The sequence below is a fragment of the Antedon bifida genome, chromosome 6 (assembly GCF_963402885.1).
Source record: "Antedon bifida chromosome 6, ecAntBifi1.1, whole genome shotgun sequence".
Lineage (NCBI taxonomy): Eukaryota > Metazoa > Echinodermata > Crinoidea > Comatulida > Antedonidae > Antedon > Antedon bifida.
The window spans coordinates 18,540,463-18,553,500 of record NC_136231.1 but is presented as its reverse complement, the minus strand read 5'-3'; the positions used below and the strand labels follow the sequence as shown (position 1 = coordinate 18,553,500).

General features: G+C 32.7%; 1 protein-coding gene across 1 annotated transcript; it reads left to right on the top strand.

The window, feature by feature from the left end:
* The first annotated feature begins 1,348 nt into the window (after positions 1-1,348).
* LOC144844460 (erlin-2-B-like) lies at positions 1,349-12,603 on the top strand. The gene is made up of 13 exons (XM_078701394.1): positions 1,349-1,466; positions 2,461-2,546; positions 2,869-2,891; positions 3,999-4,079; positions 4,993-5,039; positions 5,353-5,414; positions 5,583-5,708; positions 6,224-6,297; positions 6,820-6,878; positions 7,506-7,687; positions 8,304-8,383; positions 9,569-9,691; positions 9,970-12,603. The coding sequence occupies exons 2-13, from the start codon at positions 2,462-2,464 to the stop codon at positions 9,994-9,996; spliced, it is 969 nt and encodes a 322-aa protein (XP_078557520.1). The 5' UTR covers positions 1,349-1,466; position 2,461; the 3' UTR covers positions 9,997-12,603.
* The last annotated feature ends 435 nt before the right edge of the window (positions 12,604-13,038 follow it).

The window sequence follows — 13,038 nt, the reverse complement described above, 5'->3', positions numbered from 1 at the left end:
TATTTTAACTTCGAATCTAAGAGATGAGGCAGATATAAAACGCCAATATAGATCTCTATGTATTAGAGGTAATGTTTTATGTAGGAAATTTTCATACTGCTCCAAATCAATCAAATGTTTTTTGCTCAGATCATATTGTATTAACATGTACTGTTCTCCTTTATGGTCTAATCATTTTAAAAAAGATATCAACCGACTTAAAGTCTGTTATTATTGATGCTTTCCGGAGGTTGTTGGGACAACCCAGATTTGTTAGTGCGAGGAATTTGTGGAAAACAATATTCCATCATTTTATGAATATTTGAGGATTTCGACTTATCGATTTCTTACAAGAATAATGAAAAGCGAAAACAGAATGTTAATTTGTATATACAAATATTTGTTGATGGATTCAAACATGTACTACAAATGGAGAGAGGCATTATATATCAATAGATAAAAGTTTTGATCCTCTCTCCTTCATCTATTTTTTTTCTTTGTAATGTATTACTGTATACCATATGGACAATTGTCTGAAATAAAAGTTGAATTGAATTGAAAATAACTAGCATATGTATAATAAGTTTATAATAAGTATTTGCGCATGGACTAGTTAGCCTCAGTATGGGAAACATAATAATATATACTGTAAAATCCATGGTATTTAATTAAAACAGTAATTTTGTTTTACTTAAACAAATTTGACAAACTAAACTATTACCGCAGTAACAATAAGCAACAATACATTAGAGAAATTCGAAAAAAAAACCAAATATTTTGATGGAAGGTGGATGACGTTTGATTTATAAAGATTGTTACGTATGGTGTTTAATTTTAAATGTAAATAGTCTGAGTAATCATCAGGAATAGTCCTGAACAGGGAGATGAGCGCCCCTGCCCACCGATGAGTTTCGGGATCCCTTTGACCCGGAGAGAGAGTACCCGTCAGGGTCCCTATAGCTAGGGTTACAGGGCTCAGGTTTTTAGTTTTTTTTAATTAATTAGTGTTCCATGACCTCATCAAAATTAATGTCTCCCATTGTTGTGCTATGTCAACATAATGTCAATGACGGCGAAATGTCCCCAATAATGGGGATAGCTATGCAAACAAGTAACAAAGTAAGTAAGTAACTTATGATTGATAACTTTAATGATATATAAAATATAGCTTATGTCGAATGACCATAATAAAGGCATATTTGATTTATTATCTTGTTGAACATTTATTATACTGTATTAATTATTTCAAAAGCAGTATCCTCTGTATATTAGTATTATTATTGTTATCCTATTACTACTGCAATAGTCAAAGATATTCCTACAATAGAACTACAGAGTGCAGCACCAGCCGACTGCGGGCGGTGTGTATGCCTTCTCTTGGTGGTTGGTTGTTTGCATGCTGTTTTTGTGAGAAGAGAGGCGTCGTGTTAAAATTGATCAGAATAAATATTAATAATTTTAATATAAATACTTGGAACAAAGTTACGGTAAGGTTAAACTGCTTTTATAATTACCACTAACAGGCCTGCCCTAGCCGAAGGTCTAGAATAGGTAGAGGCTACTAACATTAAAACAATAGCCAACAGTAACACTAACAACTGCAGGTTATGTGCTTAGTCACTCGCTGATCACACACAGAAAGTTCATATCGGCCGCGGTTCATTTCTCGGCCGCATTACCTTGGCCTTTCCCTAGCTAGGCCTCTCTAGCTGTCCCTCTAGCTAGGGCCGGCCTAAGTCGGTACAACTTCAACAACTGTATGTAATTAACGATTTGTAGCATTTATTTTTACGCCCTTTTCTTGTAAAAATCATTAAATCTGGTTAACTCAACGCAATTCTGACCATCAACTGGAAAAAAGGCTTAAGTTAAGGGACAAGTCACGTGTCTAGGCCTATTTGTTTCACATGCATGCATACATACAGTTCAACCATGCTGAGTGTACTGTAAAAAGAATGATCTAATAATAATGCACTTGTTGTATGTCCCACTCTATACAATACAGGAGTAGGCCTATAGCCCCCGGGAGAGGTGAGTCATGGGTCAGGGATCATTTGCAAATAATTAAAAAAACCTAAATGATAATCACACATCAAAAAACAATGGTGTGTGCATGGCAATTGTTCTTCAAAATGGGCGCAATGGGCATCTTGGTTATACCATGGAGGTTTAAACCTCCATGGTCACTTTTTTCACGCAGGGGTGCGTCATGGTACTGTATTCATAAGATATGACGCACATTGGACAAATGACGAACCTCTCCCGGGGATCGTATAGTGAGTCATACAATTGACAATTGCATAAATCAGACCATGAAAGCCTCAATGGTCTAATGGTAAGGGTGCCAGCATATCTTCAGAAGAGTTCAAATCTATTTTTTGTCATGCTGATTCAGATTCTCTCTATTGTTATATTTTAAAAATCTAGTTTTGAGTTTTTACTGAATTTTTAAAATCCTTTTTGCTATGAATATTCTTTCAGAATGGGTCTTGCAGAAATCATCCTCGTAGTGTGTGTTGCACTAGCTGGTATTATTGTCAATTTTGCAGTTCATAAAATTGATGAAGGTGAGATATTGAAATGATTATGACTATTTAAATTTCCAATGCAATTTTTTTTAAATAGTGACGTCTATTGAGTGTATACTGTGTAATATATGTTTATGTTTAAAATATTTCATGCATTTTCCGATCGCAAATTACAATCAAATCGAACAAGTACGCACCTGTTTACAAACGTACCCTGTCATGCAATCGATTATTGTCATGATGACATCATCCTTTAAAGTTAATCTTTCTCTCCAATCTATACAGTATACTGCAACCAGCAATTATATATGGAAAAATTGTAAGAAATAAATAAATTAATAATTTGTTTTTTTTGTTATAGGTCATATTGGTGTATATTATAGGGTAAGTAAAATATTCAAATTAATTTTGTATAATTAAGTAACTAATATTAATTAAATAATTTTGTTAATGTTCCTTAATTAGCACATTAATTTATATGTTGTACTATTGTAATATTTTTTAACCCCAACAGGTTCACAGATAATACATGTTGCAATATAAGATCTAGCTTTTTAATTAGTGATCTCCTTTCTAGTTGTTTGTATTCTTTAATACTGTAGTATTTTGAATAACAATTACCTATTAAATCTAGATCAATATAGTTCTTTCATACATTTTTTTTATTGATTATTTTGATATTCTTCTCTATACTTATAGTAAAGGCAAAAGGTACAATAGCTTACTGTGTAATTAAGATTTTTTACACTGGCCTCAATGTACATTTAACATTAAGGTTTTTTCACATCTGCATAAATTGTTAGAACTTGTAACGAGTTGTAACCAGGTTTGCTCTCCCAATTTATTACACGTTTTTACATACACGCATATGCAAACCGTGAAAAATATCAGGAGAAAGCATAGTGCGCGGTATTTGGTTACTATGATTGGTCAGTTTAATACCAGAGCGATACACGCGCATAGTCACAACTTGGGACATCTCAGAACATCTTATTTTACTCCAGGGGTGCCTTGTGAAATCTCGGGAGAAATTCCCGAAAATTGTATTCACACTATGCAAACCTAGTTAAAAGTTGTTACTTTTTGCAGGTTTGAAAAGGGTATAAGATCACAGTATGGTAAAGAATTTGAAGTAGTCTAACATAATACTTATTGCAAGGTCTAGAGTTTAGATCTAAGACAGACTTAAATCTAAAACAAAGTCTTCACAAAACAATCCGCCCAAGGTTTTTTTTTTTTTGTGATTGCTTTTATTTTAAAATTCAAATGTGCTTATTTGTAGGTATTGTAAAGCTCTGTCTATACTATCAAACTTTATGTGACAAAAAAACATGTGACCATATAATGATAATATAATTTTTGTGGTCAAACTAGTTTAATAGTAGAAATTTGTTTTTTGTACACTATTTTAAGAAACGAATAAATATATGAGAACATTAATAATTTAAATATTAAATTTGCTATTTGTTTTACCTTAATGGATGTTTATAGGGAGGTGCTTTACTGCACTCAACTAGTCCACCTGGTTTCCACATGATGGTTCCTTTCCTCACATCATTTAGGAGTGTACAGGTAACTGTTAACCCTCTTATCTTTGATGCTTTTTGTTAATAGTTAAGCATGGTATACAAATAATGAATGTACACATCTGGCTCATGTGCACTTTAAATAACCTACAGTAGCACATCTTTCGGGATGAGGAGAGGGTTACCCCGGTGTGCTACAGTAGTATACATGCCACTGTCACACACAGACACTAAACATAACTCATGAGGGCCCCTTGATTTTCAGCATACGCTGTTTAGGGTCACCATCTATAAATAAGGTTAAATAAAATAAAAAATATATATAATTATAATATAATTATAATAATAGACATAGTAATGAATGTTTATGAGTGGAGTGGAGAGAATATTTCATGAGCTGAAAGATTGAGTGTTATATTTAATGAGGCGTGGCAAAGTTATATAGGTATAGTCGAAACCTAAGCTAATGCTAACGGCTATGGTGCCCATCTCCATTTCTTTAGTGTTTGGGCTAGTGTGTAAGTTTGTGGGGAATACGCCACTCCTCTCGCACAAACGTCTGAGTCTGATTTACCTTCCCAGTACTTTTTAAATACTGGTACCCATTTCTATCACCTGGGTGGGGAGGAACAATGTGGATAAAGAATCTTACTCAAGGACTCAACACTGCAGTGACCGGGCCGGGGCTTGAACCGGCAACCTCTTGATTGCAAGTCCAATGCTCTAACCACCCACTGCGCCAAAGTGCTCCACAACTCATGAAATATTCTCTCCATTCACAACGAATACAAAACATTCATTATTGGTTTTATGACATACCTACTGTAAATTTGACATGCGACATGGTGGTCTATTGCAATAACTCCATCAAGTGAACAGCTGAATTAAAATGTTTGACTAAATATGATATCCTGTACCTTGCTTTCTATGTATTTTCTTACGTTTTATTTTTCTTTTAGACAACATTACAAACAGATGAAGTGAAAAATGTCCCATGTGGCACCAGGTACAGTATATAACATTTTACCTAATGAAAAAATATATATACTGCTTAGTTTAGTTGTATCAAAGCTTAGTGGTTGACGCCCTTGCTCACTTATGACAGAAGCCTAGGTTGAAATCCCGCCTCTGTCATGTTGTAAGTGATGTAATTTAAATATGTACAGTAGTGCTCTGATTTATTATAAGTACTGATAATGATAATGCCAAAATATTTAATCGTGACATGGTGGCATATTTGTTCTTCATTGTACTAGTCTTTTATATTTTAATTTTTAATATGCTTTTGATAATTGAGATCGTATACCCTTGGCTTTCAGTGGTGGAGTGATGATATATTTTGATAGAATAGAAGTTGTAAATATTCTTTCTGCTGAGAAAGGTTAGTAAGAAATATACATATTGTTATATTTTTACATATTTTTCACAACTGTTCATTACTTCATACTTCATTACGCAGTTGAGTTTGACATAATCTTACCTTAATAGAATATATCAATACAGTAATGATAAATTCTTTTGACATTGTCAATATGTTTTTTTTATACAGTATATGATGTTGTCAGGAACTACACTGCAGATTATGATAAAGCATTGATTTTTAACAAAGTTCATCATGAATTGAACCAGTTTTGTAGCGCACACAATCTACAAGAGGTTTACATTGAACTTTTTGGTAAGTCTGTTGTGGACCTGTAGGTTGGCCTGTTGGTCCAACATACTATCTTGCTGTTTGTACAATTTTTGTTCTTAACTGTTATACTTCTCCAGCAATCAGAGACCTCCACACCATCCTTCTCTGCAACACAATACTCTGCTCCACTGGCTTCACACAATAGATTCCTAAAAACAAAAGAAAGTGTTCAAGTAATGAAGACAAAGGGAAAGTGATGATGAAAGTTTACTACTAAATTAATGATGTAATTTGATTGCATTTGCGCTTGTGAAACTGGTTTTGTAATTAGTATAGTAGGAAAACTATTAATTCATTATTTTCACAAAAATATTAAAGACAATGAAAAAGAAATGAGAAAATTCACTAAAATATATGAAATTGTTTTTGTCAATTTGTGACATTTTAAGTAAAAAGGTATATAAATTGAAAAAAAAAACCAATAAATTTTGGAAAACACATTTTTATACATTAGTGATTCATTTTTCTTGCTTTTATTTATTATTTTGTTTATTCAGATCAAATTGATGAAAATCTAAAGAAGGCTTTGCAGTTAGACTTGGTTGAAATGGCTCCTGGACTCCGAATTCAGGTGAATACATTTGAGAATTCTAAAGGATGTTTTAACTATCAATAACTGGTATACCTGCCAACTCTCACACATAATGCATGATTCTCATGCATGTGGCCCGATTTTTTATGCCTCACTTGTATGTGGCTATTTCCCACGCATCCATAAAAATATTTAGAAAAAACATTTTGAAATTAACTTTCCTATTTTGTAGGAAAATAGCCTAGGACTGCACATTATTTAATTAATTTAAGCATAATTAGCCTAGGCCTATGTTTAATTTTGTTGGTTGATGTAGTACAGTAAAGGAAAGCCAACTCAATCGTCAACAAATTAATCATAGAGGGCATATTTCGTACATAGAGGGTGCTATATATAATTTTCATTCAATGTCTCGCGCATTGGCCACTTAAAAAGTTGCCAGGTATAAACTACTCAGGAAACGTGAATCTATAAATTATTGCTTCCACTGAAAAAACATCATGTAAAATGTATTTTTGGAGGTTTACAATTATTGTATGAATCTATATTTTCTGATTACAGGCAGTTCGAGTGACAAAGCCAAAAATTCCAGAGGTTATTCGTAAAAACTATGAATCAATGTAAGTCATAACTTGATTTTAAAAATTCTTTGTACTGCTGAGTATGTTGATTTTTATTAAACATACAGTATCTCACTAGATTAAGTTTAACTTACCCGGAAGTCAAGTCAAGTACAAATAGTTACAGCAACTTTTGTTAAACTTATTGATCAGGTTGGATAGTTTACCCAGAATTCCCAAGAGTCTCCAGATAATTCTGAGAAATTCCTGATTCCCCCCTCACTCGACCCCCACCTCCCGCTAAGGATTTCTCCTCATTATTTTGGATATAATAAAACCATTCCATAAATTAATATTATTGAGGCAGAGGTAGACTTTCTGACATGCTTTACTACAGATTTTGATGTGGCACCCTCTATAGTTTGATATATTTTTACATTTGTATAGCTCCCTCTCTTGTTGTATGGCCAGGCTTGCTTTCATAAATTCATTTTTTACCAAGCTGTAGGCCTAAAGTGTATTCAACTTGCCACTGATGTGAAACACAAACAGATACCAACTTGCATGGCTTTGATCAAACCACCTGCATTTAAATAAAATATTGAATAAATTATTATAATGAGTAGAATTATATTAAATGTTTGATTTGAAACATAGATACAGTAAAAATATTTGTTTATAAAACAGGGAGAATGAGAAAACCAAACTGTTAATTGCTCATCAACATCAAAAGGTTGTTGAAAAGGAAGCTGAAACCGATCGAAAAAAGGCAATCATTGAAGCGGAAAAGGTTGCACAAGTTACTAAGATTCAGCTTGATCAACAAATAATGGAGAAAGAAAGCCAAAAAAGGGTATCAGAAATTGAAGGTAATTTTTATTGATCAAAAGAGAATTCTAATTTTCTTTTTTACTATCCTAAAAGTCAAAAGGAATTTTTAAACCTCCTGAAAATTTGGACATCATGTAGTTATTCGCAATTAGAACCTGCTTAAAGGCCAATTTACACAGACAAGCGGTAACGGTAAGGTTTAATCGGCTGTAATCCGTATCCATCCTCAGCAGAGACCGCCCGTCCGCTCTGCACTTTGTGTAAATGGTCATAAGGAATAACATAGATTCTATATTGTTATTACATTTACCACTTGTCTGTGTAAATTGGTCTTAAATGTGACTGTAAAATCAAAACTGTACTGCGTATGACGTAGCATTGATGTTCCCAACTAGTCGGCCATTCATTGAAAGTACTGATGAAGAAGTCAATCTGTGGTGACTGTAGATTGCCCCAGTTTTTGAATATTTTGTTAGAAAAGAGGTAAAAATTGTGATGCATGTGTATATACACTACATTGTGATGAGATAAATAGATTGTATTGATTGTATTTTTGCAGTCAGATTTTCGTCAAAATGTTGATGTTTTTGTGCAATATGATAGACATGAGTAGGCATTTTAAAAACATAATTAAATTGTTACCATTTTTCTTAGATACGTCAAATTTTGCTCGAGTAAAATCACAAGCCGATTCTGAGTTTTACAGAGCCAATAAAGAGGCAGAAGCTAACAAGGTTTGTATACAACAATATATTGTTCTGATTATACTGTTCACACTTATTGTCGAACCATGCGTGTAATATTATTTCCTATAGGCACGGTTGACTGTGCTGATAGAAAACAATATAATTTATGCATGGTGAAATGTGCAGATAGCCGCCACACCATGATTTTCGGCACATGCTGATAAAAGAGATTGATTTACAGATTTTCGGCACATGCTGATAAAAGAGACTAATTTACAAGGTCACTCATATAAAACAAACAATTTTTTGTCTACTGTCAGAACCATATTAGTGGAAAATGTTTGATTATACTTTTTTAGCGTACGATAGTGTGGTAATTCAGAGTTCTGTCCAATCAGAACATTTTGTATGAGGATAACATGACGCATCTGAATGGCAGAGCTTTGTAACAATAGGCATTATCTGTGTCTGTTTTTTCTATTTGGTTTATGACCTTGCTATCAGCGTCGTACACTAAAACTCCATAACTACATTGATGTGAACATCGCCTAATTAGAAAATGGCATTATATTCAAATGTGGTAATCCAAAGTGTTCAACAGATGTTTTCAAAAACATTCTTAAAAAAAGTTGTAATTTTTAAGTTACTGATATGAAAGTAATGGTACACAATCATTATTGGTGACCTTTATTGTGTAACTTTAAGTAAAATATTGATAGTATATCACTGCATTCCATATGCAGTACTGTGATAGGTTCAAGTAAAGTTCACATGCAGGTTATATAACTTGCATTTCTGTTTTTAAATGCTGTTTGGTGATGCCAATGAGAAATAATTCAATAATTTGTTAGAAAATCCTCTTATAAAATGGATAATCCAATCAAGAATAATTTATAAATAATTATGTTAGGGAATGTGAGATTGAGAAAAAGCTACCCCAACCAAGATTAAAACCTGGAATCTTCTGCTTGATATCCTACCATATCCAACTGGGATTTTCACAAAATGGTTCAAATTTGATTGGATAACAACTCTTTAATACCATACAGTATGTGTGGTATGTGAAACAACACTTATAGTTCTCAAGTGTATGTGCACGCAACTGGTACACCCTCATCTTGTAGTATATTATTTGTATATATACGATATATATAAACTGTATATAAACAGATTAGAATAAAATATACGATATAATTGGTGTTAGTAGAATATTTTTCTATGATTTGTTTTCAGCTTAAACTAACACCAGCGTACCTTGAATTGATCAGATACCAATCGATAGCATCAACTAACAAGATTTACTTTGGAAACGACATTCCTAGCATGTTTGTTGATAGCGTTGCTACAGGCTCTAAGGTAAGAAAACTTTAACTTCAGGCTATTTTTTATCATATACTGCAAAGTGTATTCTTTATCAAGAAGTTTTATTATCTAATCTGTATCAATTGAACTTAATGGGTATTATGTCAAAGCAGTATGAAATGCAGCTGGAATAGGCCTGCACAAATTCGTTTTATAAAACCAGACATTTTCAGTCAGGAACTTGGGCACTGATAAGCTATCTTTGAAAGATTGATAAATGCCAGTTTTCTTGATGTTCACTGGTAAAATATGTTGTACATTTATTCTTTCAGGTTTCAAATAAAAAAGACCAAAAGTGAATGATACCAAATTGACGTGAGAACAGCATTTTTATAATTTTCTATGATCATTGATTTTTTTAAGTATGTGTAATTTGATAAAAATTGGTATTGAATTGGTCATGAAAAATGTGTTGAATGAAAATTTAATTGATGTACTGTAAGTTTTATTGTGATAATTTTAATATTTTTCTGTCAAGTCAAAGAATAAGTTGTGTAATGTAAAGGAAGGGGATGGGTTTGGACTCTGCTTTCCCTTTCCTAACCCCAGCCCATTCCATTCTTGGATCCGCCCATATCTCTTTATTATTTCTGATTTTCCAGCAGTAAACAATCTACGTTTGGCTCTTCAAAATACCATTCCTGACCCAAACCACTGTGCTTATATTTTAAGTTTTGGTACCTAAAACATTATAATCCTTTGCGTAAAAACCAACTGAAGAAACAAAACAGTACAGCTTGAGGACCAACAGCCCAAATTTGCAGTGTAATGATTTTTTTAATGTTTAATGTTCTAAGAACAAAAAGGAGGGAAGATGTATAAAACAGTAGTATTGTCATTTTGATGTTTCCATTTTGTTTACATCAAATGTCAAATGTCATGTTTCTCACGAATGCAATTACAGTACTGTATTTCATTTACATTTTAAAATTTCTTTTTTAAAATCAGATTTAATATTAATTTTGACGATAGAGCTATAATATCTGCCCGATTATTTTCTCTGCATTACAATCGTGTCTGTAGTTCCAAAACAGATGTTGTGTGAAAAAAAAAGAATTTCTGTTGGGCTGCATTTAAAAAATTAACATTTACTTTAGTCACTGATTTGTATGTATATTTTTGCTTGATTTTTAAACATTTTGTGACAAACCACTTTTTTTTTCTTTGGTACTGCTTAATTGTTTAGAATGTATGTGGTCTAAAAGGTATGGTATTCACCCTGTAAGTGAAAGGTGATAGGATCGATTCCCAACAGAGGCATTTATTTTTCACACAACAAATCAAATTGAACTTTCCTAGATGAGCTTTGCTTGATACAATTATGAGGTTAACATTAAATCTTGATTTTATACTATTTAATATGTTTTACATAGTGCTATGTAGTCTAGGATGTAATGCTTGGTTTCCAACATCGCAACAAGGCAAGTTGACCAATCAAACAAGCGACAATTCAGGTGATGCATCGCATCGTGATTGGTCAAATTATTTTCAGGTGAAGCGGCAATTTAGTTTGGCTAAAAACATTTTGGTACACCTATTTTTTTGCTAGAATGACCTAGTTTTTAAAACGCTCACTGGTGGTGCCAGGCGTTAAAAAAAACAATCAAAGTATAGTAGTGATATACCCAAATATGGGAGTGATATGACATCATCATGTCCATATATGGGCACATCACATTTTTTTGTCACATAAAGTTTGATAGTGTAGACAGAGTTTTAGTGATATGCAACAAATTGTCAATCAACATGTTACCAGAGGTAGATTGACATCTAAACAGTTTTGTAGAATTTAGAATTACTAACACTGGGGGTTATTTTGAAGTTTATTTTATTTAAATTTTGCAATGATATTATGCATAAGTATTGTTTAGTGATTTAGAATAGCTTGTTGTAGTTAAGGTTTTGTTGAAATTACGGTGGAAAAATAATAATGTTGGAATGATTTGTGATAAATGAAGGGTATTAAAGCTATACCTAGTCTATTAAAAAATGAGTAATATAATAACTAAACTAATAACTAAATATAGTAACTGAAAGTTATAGCCTAGAAGTATATTTAATGACCATTCATTAAAAAAAATTGTACTATGAGTACGCCTACTGTATTTAAATGCCACAAGGAATACAAAACATCTGTAAAATTAAGATTATTTCTGTCATCCCTTTGTCCTGATTTTAGTTTCTTCAACCTCTTTACAAAATGTTCCCATATGAAATCCATTTTAACACTATATTTAGTATAGTTTGATTGATTATACGGTGATAGCAATATCGCCCCCGGGTTTCAAAAGTTAAATTTACAGCCAGAACGATAGACCTAGGCCTACAGATATTTAGTTTATTTATAATATGCTTGTTTTAATCGCAAAATCACTGGAAAAAAAACTAAGACACGAGTGAATGAATTTTTTTCCATATATTCGTCATATATTATATGATAATCCCAAAAGTCATAATATAAGTATGTGAGATGAGTACAGGCTCAGCGAAAGTCCCGATAAAAAAAATCAACTTTTTAAAGGGTTTTCTAGAACATTTCCATGAATAGAGACTAGCGAAGTAAACATTCGTCATACAGTACTGTAAGTTGTTTGAAAGTACAGAAGTATTCATTACGACTCCAAATAATTATTGTACATTATTTAACAACTTGAATACGGGGCGCCGTTCGGGACATTACTCATTTTGTCAATTATGTTTCACATTAATTGTATTTTGTCGACAAAATGAGTAATGTCCCGAACGACGCCCCGTACTTGAAACGGTGCCGTTTGAATATTTTACACCGATTACACTGTCATTTTTTACCGTCTAGGTATTTTGTATTTCATTTTATTATCATGATGATTTTATGTAGGTTCTCATTTTGAATTAATAAAAGAGGCCTACTCGACGGCCTACTAACATATTTTGTCTTTAAAATACAATTATGCTACCCGGGTAATTTAGACTACTACTAGTAGTTGTATTAAGCTCGTGAATTTTGCATTTTTGCATTGCATTTTTGCAACATTGACTATTTATACACTAAATAGTGACAATGTTTGTCAATTTATTCCAGACGATTCTGTCCTAATGGGACACAACGCCAAATGCAGCCACGCATAGTGGGGTATAGTGTTCCTACTAAAAACTACTACACCAAACGGAAACAAACGAGACTCGGAATGTTGCAAATGTACCTACCAAACGAGAGATTCGGTTTTCATAATTAATTAACAATAGTACTCTCGTTTGGTAGGTATTTGCAACGTTCTGAGTATCGTTTGTTTCCGTTTGGTGTTTAGTAGGACCCGGGGTATAGTTTATTGGTCAGAGACTTTTGATTTCACTAATCATGT

Coding starts and splice junctions, on each gene's coding strand:
- LOC144844460 (XM_078701394.1), top strand. CDS start 2,462: ATGGGTCTTGCAGAAATCATCCTCGTAGTGTGTGTTGCACTAGCTGGT. Junction 2,547..2,868: donor AGTTCATAAAATTGATGAAG/GTGAGATATTGA, acceptor TTTTTGTTATAG/GTCATATTGGTGTATATTAT. Junction 8,384..9,568: donor AAGAGGCAGAAGCTAACAAG/GTTTGTATACAA, acceptor ATTTGTTTTCAG/CTTAAACTAACACCAGCGTA.